Source organism: Archocentrus centrarchus, chromosome 1 (genome assembly GCF_007364275.1).
Source record: "Archocentrus centrarchus isolate MPI-CPG fArcCen1 chromosome 1, fArcCen1, whole genome shotgun sequence".
NCBI classification, from domain to species: Eukaryota; Metazoa; Chordata; class Actinopteri; order Cichliformes; family Cichlidae; genus Archocentrus; species Archocentrus centrarchus.
In genome coordinates this window covers 3915003-3930043 of record NC_044346.1, presented here as the reverse complement: position 1 = coordinate 3930043, position 15041 = coordinate 3915003, and the positions used below count along the sequence as shown (strand labels likewise).

Genomic DNA, 15041 nt, shown 5'->3' with positions numbered 1-15041 from the left:
TTATTAATCTATTAGTCCTAAAATGAAAATTAAAAAGACAGAAGCAGCCACTATGGTTTGAGTTCTTTATTGAGGGAGGGTGATGGTAGAAAAGGAGCAAACTATGTTTTAGCACCTTTATACAACTTAGAAAATTAATTGCTGGTTCTCTTGGTTCTCCTGATATACACAAAAAAGGTATGTAGAACATTTTATGACATAGAGGCTTGGAGAAGGAGAAGCATTTCATTCACAGAAACCAAGCAAAAAAAAAACAAAACAAAAAAAAACTAAATTTTGGGGAAAAAAACATTTTTAATTACAATCAACAGTAAATTTACAAATTTTGGAACCTGGGAGTTTAATCAGTGCACATGACATTAGCATGTAACATAAGTTAATACACAAAACAAAATTTTACAAATGTTTTTACCTGGAATTAGAAAAAAAAAAACATCTTTAAATACTGGGTGCAGCTGTCTAAGGCATCTTTAATTCATAGAAAAAAGATCTAGAAGTCTTATACAAAGCCGGAATGAAGCTATACAATGTCACATTATATATTTTTTTTTTCCTTAAACACTGTACAAAGTCCATTTCCTTCAAGGCTGGCTATGCCAACCACAAAACTATGCAGCTTAACTTGTTCTTAATATCCTACATTTACCGTGTCTGACAGACACGTTTTATTTACATATTCAGACATGAAATAAAAAACATAAATATGAGCAGCCTCTCTCTCTCTCTCCCAATGTCACCTCTTTGAAGCACTTTTTCCAACGTGCTCTGAAAACTAATTTGCCACAAGTTAAGCTTTTTTTGGTCAAATTTCTCTGTCGTGTACAAATAAACTGTAACAAGCCTGCACCATCTATTAGACTTATTACTGAAACAAACCTCATTGCAGAGTGAAGCTGCTATGCTGGCACCAGGATAATTTGACCAAAAAGGTTTGTTAATCAATGACTTGGTGTACTTCTTTAGAGATAAAGAACTCCCCTGCAACTTCAGGCCTCAAACTGACTGATGAACTGTTAGGAAAAGGTCAGTACGTCTTCATTACATCAAAATCAATAAGCAAATGTGTATTTTCTGTAAAGCAAATGAGATTAAAGAAAGTTACGTCAGTACTGTACAGTAGGCCTAATGCTGGTCATCTGTACATCAACAAAAACATCTCAAGTGTCATTTCAGAATTAAAGCCATCATATAACTGGAAAAAGGTTGTGTAACTCATAGAAGGCCTGAGAAAGCTTTATTTTCTTCCTTTGTTTTTTTTTTTGCATCTTGTGACATGATTGTCAAGTCAGGCCAAATAATTAAAAGTCTGATCATATAAACAGCAATGCATAGGCTACGAGTCATCAAATCCAAACTATGCTGCGAGTTAAGCACACAGTGCTGGAATTTTGTTTTGTTTTTTTTAATCAGTAAACAAGGAGAAAGTGTCACCGGTACCAGATTTTTTTTAGTTTCCTTACTTTGAGAAATATGAAAATGTTCTAAAAAAATAAGCCACAATGAAAACATGAACTGTTCAGGTTAAAAAACGTGTAATAAAAGAAGCAGAAGTCATTAAGTTTGTTAAATATCGACTATAAACATGCAGCCACTGAACAACTCAAATAAAAAAAGTAGAACTGGTTTGATTTAAGTCAGGAACTAATGTGATCAAAGAATGGATGGCCTAACTTCAGCAACTGTAATACTTGGCAAGCACAAAAATAAATAGGAATCTGACACACAGCCCTAGAAGTAAGCGTACCTGTTTTAGTATCCAGGATGAATAACCAATTACGTAGCAGCCACAGACAAGAGCCATTTGAGCGTGTTTTGCATAAGGGTTATCAACTCTTCTTACCGCTAATATTTCACTGAATTAAATCTTTAGCACTTACAGATTCAGGAAACCTCTACTTTATTTCCACAACTTAAAAAAAAAAAACTCTTATGTGTTTTTGGGCCATCGCTCCAGTCCCACTGCGAGCAACAACACATTAAATTGTGTATTTTTTCCAGATATTTGAAAGTTCTTGCAGTGCTTCTGTAAAGGTAGAGAATTTTAGGTAGTATAAATAATTATTACACTTTGACATCTCCCTGGCAAAGCTGCTTGGACAGAATAATTGTACAGTCTTTCACAAAGGTTTCATCTATTACACACAACTTACTGATAAAAGAGACCTAACTGTCAGCAGTGATGTTTAAACTTACGTTTAAATTTTATGGTACTTAAAATTGTAGCATCTTTAACAACCATTTGTTCTTGTCAGCAATGGCAACAGAGGTTACACCCTACTTTTCTATCATCTCATTTGCATGACTGCCAAAACGTGCGAAGACTGAAAATTCGGCAGGGCAGCCCAAAAATGAATCCTCTTAACTTTGGTGTTCCACAAGGATCGTTTCTTGCTCCTCCAGGTTTTAAATTCTCAATTCAGTTAGAGTTCATTAAATTTAAATAAATATGCCCAAGAAAACCCAACTTTGACATTTGCCCATACCTTTAAATTGCTGTATATAGATCACTACCTTTATCCAAGGACCTTCCAGATCTCATGGAGATATCATTATATTGTTATAACTCCAGCACTTCCTTACTTGTGGCCTGCTTGTTTGTAAATTCACTTTTTTAAATTTTTATGACAACTTTTAAGGCACAAGGAATTCTGGCCTAACCTCTGTGTTTTCCCCCTCATGAGCCCGAGCTCACACTGAAATGCTTTGTTCTGCAGCTCAGTCACTTTGGTTTTGGCTGCAGGAACTCAGGCTGGCTTGATCAGTACCCTCAAACACATGTGTCAAATTTTCCCACATTCTTTTGTAAATTACTTTGTCACATTGGAAAAAAATTATGTATGGAAAAATGTTATAAATGCCTTATTATAAGTAATAATATTGACTTGTATGCAATTACATATTTTAAAACTAACTGATGTAAACTTCTAAAGGTTGTATCGCATTGGTAGATTTTTTAACAGCAGGATTTACAGATTTTTAAATCCCTGCTGATGCAGAAATATTTAAAAACATGATTATCACTCCACTAAGATAACCTCAACTTATTTTTTTGCTGTTGGTGGGGGGGGGGGGGTTAATTTCAATTTCTGGGCTCTCCCAATATTCCATAACAAACAGTACAAAGGTTTTTGGGGTAAGGAAAACAAAATAAAAGACCGAAACCATGACTGAAGTCCTGGAGTCCTTGGTGTTGGTTTAAAAAAATTCGATGAATGTTCTTCCTCCAGAGGAGTTCATAAATAATCATGAAGAGTTAAGCATTTAAGTCTAAAGCCTCGCCATCTTTTCACCTTACAAATTCAGTCAAAGCTGGCTCTGACCAGTTCAGGAAAAAAAAAAAAAAAACAAAACATAAAAATAAAAATAAACTGTCAATACATTTGCTGAAAGTTTGATGAAGTCCACCAGGAAGGGTTTCTTTGTACACCATGCTACACAGTGTCCTTGAAGAGTGACAGGGACTCTAGCAGATTATTTTTGGAGAATTTCCCATTGTGGGATAAGTCACAAACACAATCCCTTGGTCTCATCTCTTCTGCCCATCCTTCCTGTAACAGTTTCTTAGTTTTTTTTTTTTGTTTTGTTTTTTATCTGTATACAGTTTGCTCACAGGTTCTTGGTGTTTATGTGAGTCTTGTAATGCTTCGTCAGATGGTCGCTCCTCATGAAGCGTTTCTGACACTGGCTGCACTCAAAGCGCTTGTCTCCTGTAGGAGGGAAAAATATCCTGAGTAATGTCTTTAATGTCATTTTCAATCACAATAGGCGTTGGTCAACCAAACATAATTTGTAAAAATTTATGGATTGTTGAGTGATGTATTTAGCAACTCTTTCCATACTTTGCCTTTTTATTTGAACATCTGCAGTTACAAACATGCATTGTAGTACGTCACTGTGAAATTAAGTACTGAGCAATTTTAAAATAATGTTTGTTTCAGTGTCTACAGCACCTGTGTGCGTCCTGGCGTGCCTCTGCAGCTCGTCACTGCGTGTGAAACGTTTCCCACAGAAAACCCAGTTGCAGACAAAGGGCCTTTCGCCAGTGTGGAGCCGGACGTGAGCTCTGAGCAGAGACGTTTTCCTAAAAGTCTTTTCACAGCCAGGGACGTGGCAGATGTGTTTCCTCTTTCCCACTTCCCCAGGTCTAAACAGTGAACACACCCAAACCATTCATCAGTATGACCGCTTTAATAATCTAGCTGAATCTTAAATGTAAAACCTCACTGCATGGATTTAGCATTATTCTCAAAATGTGGAAGTCCAGGTAACGACCCTAAAATTTTCGCAATCAACTGAAAACTGAATCAAAAAAAGAAGAAGAATTCAAACTGACACTCATTTGTCCATCCTTTGACAGGCTCACCTCTTGTCTGCATCTTTACAGTTGGGGCAGGTGCAGGCCATTCGCCTTTTTTTCTCTCCTGGCTGGCCAGGCAGCTCCAGAGTGAGGGTCTGGTCTACCTGGATGGCAGGTTGGCCCTGTGCTGTTGCCAGCTGGAGCCCTCCACCCTGCATGGTCTGCACCGTTAGGTGCTGCTGGCCTGACAAACACAGAGACTCATTGTAAGAGACACAGCAGGGCTTTGGTGGGAGCTGGCAAATTCTTTAAAAAAGATAAAATAAATCAGTGGTGAGAGTATACTGCCAAAATTGGACTGAAATTCTAATCAACAAACAATCCAGATGTGAAAGTAATGACTGGACAACATGCACAGTTTTTCACAGCACTGCATAAAGTCCTTTGAAAACTTTCAAAGGACTTTATGCAGCAATGTGAATTTTATTTTCACGTGACTGCAATTGTGCCCGCTTTTTACACAAGACAGAAATGGCCAGGAATAGCTGGTTTAAAAAATGAAATTTCAAAATAAAAGAAAGGGGCGTGTCCCACAGTCAACCAACAGACAGTGTTTATTTGTTGTTTGTTTATTTTAAAAAAATCCAAGTTCTCCAAGCTTCACATCCAATCCAAGCTGTTCCATGAGTGCACTTACTGAAAATGGCATATGAGAAGTGGGGTCTCCGCCACTGTGCTCCCTGCATGCACTACATACACACATCAGTGTATATATCAGAAGTACGAGAGAAGAGTGTTCTTCCCCTTTTAAAAAAAGTCAAAAATATATAAGGATGCTTCCACTCTCTGTCTTAAGTGTTGTAAAGATCAGGGGACTTTGGCTCATCTTTTTTTTTCAGTGTCCAAATCTAGGGCCCTTTTGGTATCACTTGTTTGAATTTCTGTCCAGGGCAATTGTAGGGAAGTTCCACGCACCCCCCCCCCCCCCCCCCTTACAGTGTTGTTTGGAGTGACTGAACCAGGATGGGTGAGGAATAAGAAAGAGGTTATGTCATGGTCTACACTAGTAGAAGGTGATATTGCTCTGTTGGAAATCAGATAAACCCCCTTCTTTTGAAATGTGGAGGAGAGAATAAGGAAATGTGCTTCATCTGGAGAAAATCAGATTTACCTTGACTAACCGAGAAAGTGTGTTTTATGATATATGGCAACCAGTACTTAAGTTTGATGGAGAAACTTAAATAATATGCACTCTGTATGTACTGTATGCATATGTTCTGATGTACCACCTGTCATTTTATGTCCTCCCACTGTTGTGTGTTAGGTTGGGAGGTGACTGTTGTGTGCTCTTTTTCTTTATTATGTGGGAAAACTAAAAAAAAAGTTAATCTGTCTATTCACAAAAACAGTTTGATTGCTTTGTGCTCAGTTTTATAGAGGAAGGAAGGAAGGAAAAAAAAAAACAAAAAAACGCAAAACATCCAACATCAGCTCACCTCCTGCATTGGTGATGGTAACAGGAACTCCCTGAACTTGGACCCCATTGATGCTGATGGTCTGCACTGCTTGTGCTGCTGAGGTGAGCTGCGAAGTGTTCAATTGTATCATTCCACCTGCAGGGGCAATTTTTGCCAGAGTCCGCTCCTTTCGTCCTCCGGTAGCTTGTGCTCTCTTGGTGCTGGCGGCTGGCGACGTGATGGTGGTGGCAGGGGCAACCGTGGTGGCAGGGGTCGTCGTCGTCGTGGAGTCCTGGAGCTGAACAGATTGCCACTCACCTGAAGCTGTTTTAAAGAGAATCTGAGGAAAGAAAAAAAAAATCACATTTTTACTTAAAATGTTAACCCTTACTGGGATATAAGCTAATTGCTAATTAAATTTTCATATTATCTTATGTATGATTTTCAACATGTTGGTAGTTTAGCTGCAGCTTGTAAGAATGCCCCACGGTCCCTTGCTATGGTTCCTGGGGTATTTATAATAAATAGAAGAAGTTACTTTCAGCTGCTCCCTTATTCACAGGGGGTCGCCACAGTAGGCAGCACCATATATTTGATTTTCCTCACCAGATCATCTTCCTGACACAACCCCCTAAGGATTTGTGGCTCATCCCAGGTCAAACTGGGGATCCCTGGTTTGTTAAGTGAATGTCTAAACCACAGAAGCACTAGGTATTCATAATAAATAATGTTGTATTACTATTTCTTATTTCATGACTTATGTAAAATTGGTGGTGATGAACACATAAGTGCAGTTCCTTTTAGTAGGGGCTGACTCAAATTACATTTTCAGATGTCAGTACTGATTAACCCTTTAACACAGAATGTGTCTTCAGCGATACATCCGTCCATCAATTTTCTTCCACTTATCCTTTTCAAGGTCACTGGAGGCTGGAGCCTATCCCAGCTATCATAGGGTGAGAGGCAAGGTACACCATATACAGGTCGTCAGCCTGTCGCAGGGCTAACACAGAAAGACAGACAACCATTCACACTCACATTCACTCCTGTGGGCACTTTAGAATCACCAGTTAACCTAACCCCACTAACTGCATGTCTTTGGAGTGTGGGAGGAAACCGGAGTACCCGGAGAAACCCCACACAGACACGGGGAGAACATGCAAACTCCACACAGAAAGGCACAACATATTTCAAATATCCTGCTGTTTGCGAACTTCCAGCAACAATTACTGTAATAGAGGCCCCGTGGTAGACCCAGGACACGCTGGAGAGATTATGTATCTCGGCTGGCCTGGGAACGCCTTGGGGTCCCTCCGGATGAGCTGGAGGAGGTGGCTGGGGAGAGGGAAGCTTGGGCTTCTCTGCTTAGGCTTCTGCCCCCGCGACCCGGCCCCGGATAAGCGGAAGAAAATGGATGGATGGATGGATGGAATCCTATGTTGGGCGTGAAGCACAATTTCTCAGCTTTCAGAAACCATCTGAATTTTTCCGATAGGACAAACGGTCAGATAATTACAGTAATACAAAATACATTTGATCAGACGTCTCAGCGGTGATACAGGTAACGTGTATCGGCAGCAGTGGCCCGGTGTTGAAGGGTTAATTGGGCACTCTTCTGTAAAGCAATAAGGTGTTGGTAGAGACCAAAAACAAAGCTAAATGAGAGTGGACTTTGGAGGTCTCCAGGTCTGATCAACAAACATTTAAGTTTAAAAGGTGGGTCCAATATACGTGTAGTCACTGTTAACCTTTTCCGCCATAACTGCAGTCAGCCAATCAGAAGTCAAGATTATCATAACAGAGGTTAAAAAACAAAAAAAAGTAAGTCTGAATGGATACCTGTGTTGATGATGGATCTGCTGGAGTGACCTGCAGACTCGAGGAGACCGGCTGTCTCTGCGGGACAGGCGGCAACGTGGCAGAGGCAGCCTGTACCACCTTCAATGCCTGCTGTGGAATCTGAACCACCTGAGGCTCTTGTTTGGGCTGGACCAGCTGGACCTGCTGCACCATAGCTGGCTGCCCGGGACTCTGCACAATCAGCAAATTGTTCCCTGCCTGCAAATACAGAGACAAGAAGCTGACCCGTAATGCTCAACCTCAGCTTCAGCCAACATCTTCAGTGTTGTGATGATGCTGAAAGGCTAGAATTCTGTGTGGTTGGCTCAAGGCTGCTGATATACAAGCTATGGAAATAAGAGTGAGACCTTCAAATTAAATTCGTTGTTTGCATGTCCGCACGGGCTGACCGATGCAGATTTACATCGGCTAGCTACAGACTGGACTACTAGACTGTTTTAATGATTATTCCAGAGAAGGACTATCACTATAATAGAGGTTCAAACTCGATATCAATATTCTGGAAAATACTTGATGCTCAATACCATTTTCAATACCATGGAGAAAAAAAAAGAACTAAGGCTGATTAGCACAATACAAACAACAAGAAGAAGGTGTCGGGCACAGCAAACCCAGCCCCAGCAAATGTTTTAGCTGATTTGACTGTTGTTCGTCACACAAGCATGACACTCTCCAAACATTGAATCACCGATATAACACATGGTGATACACATCACCAAAAAAGCTCTGTACCATAAAGAGTCACACTTGTGTTTGCATAACCTTACAATTTAAAAGTTAAAACAGTCAAAACTAAAAAAAAAAAACCCTGTCATTTCAAAGAACACACTGAGAACACAGGTTAAGAAGGTGAATGTTAAGAACTTTTAACAAAAAAAGTGTGCATCTCTTTTCGTGCAGCAGAAACAATAACAAACAGGTGTACCTGTATGATGTTGTCACCAGCTTCTATTAGGATGGTCTCCATCTGCTCTGGGGTCGGAGAGGCAGCCTGCGGGGGAGGGGGCGGTGGAGGCTCAACAGCCAGTACCACCTTCTTTTTCCTCCCTCGCCGTCCCTTTCCAGGAGTGGGAGTGGCTGCTGCTGTCTCTGTGATGATTTGTGTCCCACCCACCTCTCCTGTAGCCACGTTGAGGGGCAGTGTAAGCCCACTGGGCAGCTGCACCAAATTTGCAGCTGTATTGTTTGACTTCCGCAATTTGAGGGAGGGCTTGATGGCTACAGTCTTCTGTGGCGTGACCGGAGCAGTGGCTGCAGCTGGCATGGTCATGGGAGTGGTAAAGATGGCCTGGTTGGTTCCTGGTATGAGCTGGATCTGACCTCCCTGTGGCATCACCTGAATGGTTTGTGCACCCTGGATCTGCGGCACCACCTGGTACTGGATGCCAGGAGGGGCCGAGGTGTTGGTGCGAGCAGGACTCTGCTGGATAGTGAGGACGATGGGGCTGCCAGGAGCTGTAGAGCCCAGGCCGGCAGGGAGCTGGATCACATTGCCCTTTGCTGAAAGGAAACCAAGGTTTTTGGGTGGAGCGGGGGCTATAGGAGCCGGCTTTATAGGAAGGAGCCTGCGAGGTTGTGGCTGCGCTGGAGGAGAGGTGACAGGAGCCTGAGCAGCAGGAGGGCCAATTTTACTGCAGGTGGCAGCCAGGAGGGCCAGAGGAGAGGGCTGGGTGTCCTGTGGGAAGAAACACAGGCCAAGTCTACATTAAAACCAGCCTGAACAAGAATAGGTCAGCACCGAGAGAAAGACAGGGTGAAGTAGCAGTAAGATCAGCAACTAAAAACAAAACAAGTTAACAAGCCAAAAGGTAAGCCTACAGCTACACATTAAGAATCATAATCAGTAGCGATCAAGTGGTGTAGTAGGTGTAGGAGTTTCCACCTGCAATGCCTTTGTGCCCCTCTTTGGTCCAAATGTGTGATCCTCAAGCTGCAGGACAGGGAAGCATTCTACATTAATGCCATCTTCAGCGCACTTTACATACACCGGACCGCTTTATGTACTTGAGGCAACACGTGAGTCCTAAACTGGGACCAGGAAGGTTGATCCAGCCAAAGCAATCAAATTTGAAAAGTGATAATAGTTTAGCTATTAGTATTTAAGTTCCCGAGCAATTCTCTCACTCAGATGTTGATCAACATGGGGAAGGGAAATAACACCTGAATTTACAGAAGACAAGGTTTCTGGCAGAAAAGTTGTGTGGCTCATTTTCTTTAGCCAGCACAGGGAGTGGTGGAGGGCAGCTTTTCCATTTACAGGCTAAACCAATAAGAGAGCACAGAATTAACCTCATTTGAAAAATTAATGACACCTACCATAATGCATAATTAGTGGGAGTAAGTAGACGGATACAGAGGTAAAACAAAATTATGTTAGAACACTTGAATGGTTCCTTTTTGTTTGTTTTGTCTAGTTTTTTTTTTCCTCAAAGCAGTTTGACATGTGACAATAAGCTAATGGAAACAGTAAACTAATAAGGTGTTAACTTAGTCATTGTAGGTTTTTTTAATATATTTAAAAAAATAAAAATAAAACGCTTAGGCACAGTGTGCTTACCACATACTGGAAGAAAACCAGGCATTTCACAAGAATTTTTACAAAAACAAACAACTGGTATTTAATAACATTATCAAGAGTCAAAGCTTTTTTTTAAAGCTCAAACTCTCACCTTCATATGAAGCAGGAAATGGCCTTAGCATGAAGTTAAGGCACCAGTGTGACTTCTTTAGGTTCAGATCAAAACTGGTATTTTATTGATATATGAATGCACAACTTTAAATTATTTAGGGATATGCCAAATACATAAATGCGATTTTAAAAATGTGATTAAATGTAATCAGCAAAACCTGGTCCAATACTTACATATTAGCACAGAAACATGCCGCCAGTGTCCAGCAATATGAACACATGCAAAGGTTAAATGCAACAGTGATGTCAAAGAGTGCAACAAGAGTGCACAGCCAAGGCTTGTGGCTGCTACTCACTTGTGACGAAGCAGAGGAGGGCTGAAGGTATTCGCTGGGACTGACAGCGACAGTGGTAGCCATGCTGTCCTGTTGTTCTGAAAAAACATACAGCAGAGTAATTTCAGGATACCTGCAGCATTGGTCAAGCTGTTCCAGGATATTACAACAAAACAGAACCACTCTGAGAAGGACAAGCCATGTACTGTCTCCCTTAAACTGTCATTTGATCATTAAATGTCATCAATTACATAAATAAGGTCATTAACTGTGCTAATTAACACATTCATTTGCATGCTGACACATTCATTTTCACCACACAAGTGGGATATTACCATGACAGACACCTCTTAATGCATTCAGGAATACCACAGCTTTTTTTGGAGGTTTCCAGAAAATATTTTCCTCTCAATATTTTGATACTAGAGAAGGATATCAAAAATAATCACCTCAAACATGGTATCAGCTGAGTTATTCAAAGCTGTCTGTTGTAATGGATAATTTGTCTTTCAACTCAAATAACCTCTGTGTACTTCTTTTTCTAGTACAAAAACCAAGTGAGCAAAGTAGAAAACAAATTTCTTTCTAGGTTGTGTCCAAGGCCGTGACGCACTTATTATCAGGCTGAGGTTACATGGTGGTGGGAAACTGAACTCCCCACAGCTAACAGAACAAGACGGTATCAACACAAAGATTATAAAGGAACTGTGGTTATTTTGCTCTTTGGTCAATGCTGATGTGAAGACTGTTCGTACTGTATTGATCCCTTTGCAAAGGTTATATTCTTACTTTCAATAAATCATCATAAAATCAGTTTGGCTTCAGGCTTCAGCCTTATTTTTCCACAACATCTGTCAAGAGTCAATAGATCATTTTACTGTTGTTAAAGCACCATAATGATGTTTTACATGAGTCATTTACCAGTCACAGAGATGGCTAACAAATACTTTTACTGCTATGGTTACTGCGTTTTCTCCATTTCTAAACGCATTTGTCCAGTCAGCGGCATCTATTCATCACACTCCAAGGACAAAATCCAAATGTAAGTTAATTAAGATCATTTTTATAACTTTTTGGGTAACTCGGTGCAGATTTTGTATATTCACACATTAAAACGCATCAATAACTGCATTATAAAAAGGAGTAATTTTTTTAAAATTAAAATGCTGACAATCTCCAAAAGCATGCTTTCAAAAACAGTCACCAGTGATGCAAAGCAGTATACGGAACTAGAACTTTAAAGAACTCCTTTAGAGCAGCATCGTTTTCTCTCTGTTGTTCAGTATGTGAGAATGATGCACACACCTACTGATCTGTTTGATAAATAAAGCACTGCATCACATCTGTTGCTGTTTTATTCATTTTTGATCCAGTGGACCAACAACCTGTCAAAATGTATTCAATCAAGAAAGAGTCAACACCTGTACGTCGAACATTTTCAACTATCAAAGCTTGTGCATGCTCCAACTACAAATATCAGGATCCTGGCCACATTTCAGATTCTCTCTGAGCAAAGAAATGCACTGGGCTGCACTCAAAAACATATGGAAAAGAAAAAAAAGGACACAAAATTTATTGAGCATATTGTATTTCCATTTCGACAGTCAGCATAAGTACATTTAGCGCAGACTGCCCAGCAGCATTTAAGAGCAGGGTAAATCTTGAGGGCCAAGCAATGCTGCCTAATGATCAAAATAGGTTGAGGCTGTTATTGTCAAACAGAACTGCTCTGGATAAAGCAGCACAGTTCCACTACCCATTACTGCCTGAACAACAACACGAGCTAGTGCACAGGATATAATCTCCACTTTTTAATAATATATATTCCAATATAAATTCAAGTGCAATATACAAAATGTGCAAAAAAGACAAGGGTTCTGTACCTGCCTTAAGTATTTTGATATGGGATTTTATAGAGCAGAAGTACCAGTGGGCATGTTTTTCGTGTGTGAAACTGAGCAGCTGTCATCAATAATGTACAAAAGGAAACATTACTAGAACATGAGTACATCTGTTGAGCTCCAAGCACGTACGCTGGAAAACACCTGAAATCAACCAGCATGCGAGATGCATAACCACATGGCAGCCACACAGCACTCTTCAGGTAACCACCAATACTTGCTACAAATACACAGGCTGCTGATAAAAGGAGTAATTCATTACAGATCTGTAAACATAGTCAAAGGAAAAAAAAATAAAAATCAAAGCATATTCTGCAGCATGAAGAAAAAAAGATTTCACTAGAAATAACATGCCCTCACAAAGAAAAAAATATTTACTTCCATCAATATTCAATATAAAACTAGATGAATTGGGCTGGGTGATAGCATTATGATAAAAACTTATATCAGACTATATATGTGAATCATCACAATAACTGCAAAAACATAAAGTCAAGTTTAAAGGTGAAAATGCTTGAAAATGCTAATAAAGCATGTGCACTAACACCACTTATTTGGGGTCGTATTGAATGGGGCTGTGTTATTCTCAGCCTTTTCTGACAGGTGTTATAAATGATGAAATGTGTTTGTGGTTGCCTGCTGTGCAGCAACTGCTTTTTTTTTTTGGTCAGTGTAAATGCAGCCTTCTTCAAACTTCTGAAGTTCAGTGATCTTTCCTGTCTGCACCTTTCAAGCATGCACAGCATTTCTGTGCATGCACAAAATTTCACTATTACAGTGAACATTTATTTAACTTCTGTTTAATTTTTATTGAGGAAACTTGTGTTGCAATACACCCATCAACCACAACATTAAAAACACTGACAGATCATGTGCTGTGTTATTTTGACAGCACCACCCAAATAAACTCTGTTGCAAACCAAGCACCCTTAGCCACACATGGCAACAACAACGACATCTCCCAGCAGAACAACGCACCCTGCCTCACCAATAAAAAATAAAAAACTCTGAGGAACAAAAACACAGACCCCAAAGCATTGGCCTGCAAGATACCCTAATCTCATTCTGATCGAGCAGCCTCAGCCCAGTGCCTGACACCACAGGCCACAGAGGGTTAGAGCAGCTTTGCTGGCATGAGGAAGACCCACACAATATCCAGCAGGTGGTTTTTTAGTAGCACTTATTGTTATGTTTACATCACCCAACACTTAGATAAAATTAAAATAAATGTTACTGTAGATTAATTTCATAACTTTACAAGGGCAGTTAATATCTTTCTTTGGTTTGGGATTTTTTTTTTTTTTTATCCTGCAATGTAGAAAATGTTTTTCATTCAGATGGTTAGAAAAGCATTCAGAGTTGTCAAAGTTTGCCTTGAACTTATTTTCCAAACAACAGATGCTTTACTCGGGAATTCAAGTGTAATGACAATACATAAAAGAGCACAAACAGTGGCTTTACTAAAGGCCTGCTCAGGAATGGAAATGTCGGATAACTTGCTACTTATGAGGAAATGCCTGAAGCAGAAATTCCTCATTTCTGCAAGATGTACCAGCTGCATCTGCCAGCTCATCTGTCGACATTAAACTTAAGCCTGACAGATAATAAACTCAGCCTCTGCGTGGTGGCTGCTGATCAGCTGTGCAAACAGCAGCCAGCTCCAACAGAGGAACTCCTCTGTTGGAGCTGGCTGCCTCATTAAGTAAAAGTATTATAAATGCAGCTGTTAATCGAAACGCTTGAACATCACTGTTAAAGCAGCAGACTTTCACACGGGGAAATCTCAGCCTGCTGAGCCACTAACCTCTCTATGCTGTTACACTTTTTGGATGGATGATAACAAATCTTTACGACAGTTAAAAGAACTTTAGCAATTTTGCAGATCCCACCAGTTATGCGAGTTTGACTTTAAGTCCTGCAAATAGCACAAATTGGGGGGGTGGGGGGGTGCGGCCTCAAAATAGCGCCGCCATACTCTGTTGTGTTGGTTTGCAATTCAACAGCAGCTAACGTTAGCCACCAAGCTAGCTAGCACTACTGACTTAACTGAGGCAGGCTGAAACATCTAGCTGCTAGCTTAAGCTGATTTGTGTATATGTGCAGCTTTGCTTTGACAGGCAGAAGAGGCAGGACTGGAATGTCTGTACCATGGAAATATCTCAGTGTGCTGCTGTGGAGTTTCATATGTGGTGGAAATGCACAGACACATTTGGGGGCAAAAACAAGTAAAGGACCAGCTCCATCGCGTCCACTAGCATTTTGGCTAGCTGACGCGTAGCTAGCAAGTCAAACTCTCTTTGATAACGTTACAGAAAAAGGCAGCCCTTTGCCGGAAGTGCACTGCTTATTTTGGAACATACAACCCCACGAATCCCCCTGAAACATAGTTATCTGTACCACAGTATGATTAGTGCTTTCTCTTCAATACAAATAAAATGTTTTACGAAGTAGAATGTAATATAAACACCAATGTTTTAATTCCTACCCACCGCTCATGACGACATTCGCTCTCCGCGAGCCTTGCAGACCGAGCCCATGGAGGAATCCGCCCGCGCTGCTACA

At 40.5% G+C, this 15041-nt stretch overlaps 1 protein-coding gene across 2 annotated transcripts; it reads right to left on the bottom strand.

Annotated features, from left to right (window-relative positions):
* Positions 1 to 3583: 3583 nt before the first annotated feature.
* On the bottom strand, positions 3584 to 15041 carry sp2 (sp2 transcription factor). Of its 2 annotated transcripts, XM_030735650.1 has the most exons (9): positions 14969 to 15037; positions 10600 to 10676; positions 9497 to 9544; positions 8540 to 9289; positions 7594 to 7812; positions 5794 to 6094; positions 4364 to 4541; positions 3951 to 4144; positions 3584 to 3707 (listed from the first exon to the last, which is right to left on the bottom strand). In XM_030735650.1, the coding sequence occupies exons 1-9, from the start codon at positions 14973 to 14975 to the stop codon at positions 3607 to 3609; spliced, it is 1875 nt and encodes a 624-aa protein (XP_030591510.1). In that variant the 5' UTR covers positions 14976 to 15037; the 3' UTR covers positions 3584 to 3606. The 2 variants fall into 2 exon arrangements, with proteins under 2 accessions (XP_030591510.1, XP_030591518.1); XM_030735658.1 differs by lacking the exon at positions 9497 to 9544 and having other exon boundaries at positions 14969 to 15041.

Bases quoted from the DNA above. Each gene is read 5' to 3' on its own strand.
- sp2 (XM_030735650.1), bottom strand. The intron at 7,813-8,539 runs GTACACCTGTTT...CTGTATTTGCAG, and splicing joins CTGGTGACAACATCATACAG to GCAGGGAACAATTTGCTGAT. The intron at 6,095-7,593 runs GTATCCATTCAG...TTCTTTCCTCAG, and splicing joins CAGATCCATCATCAACACAG to ATTCTCTTTAAAACAGCTTC.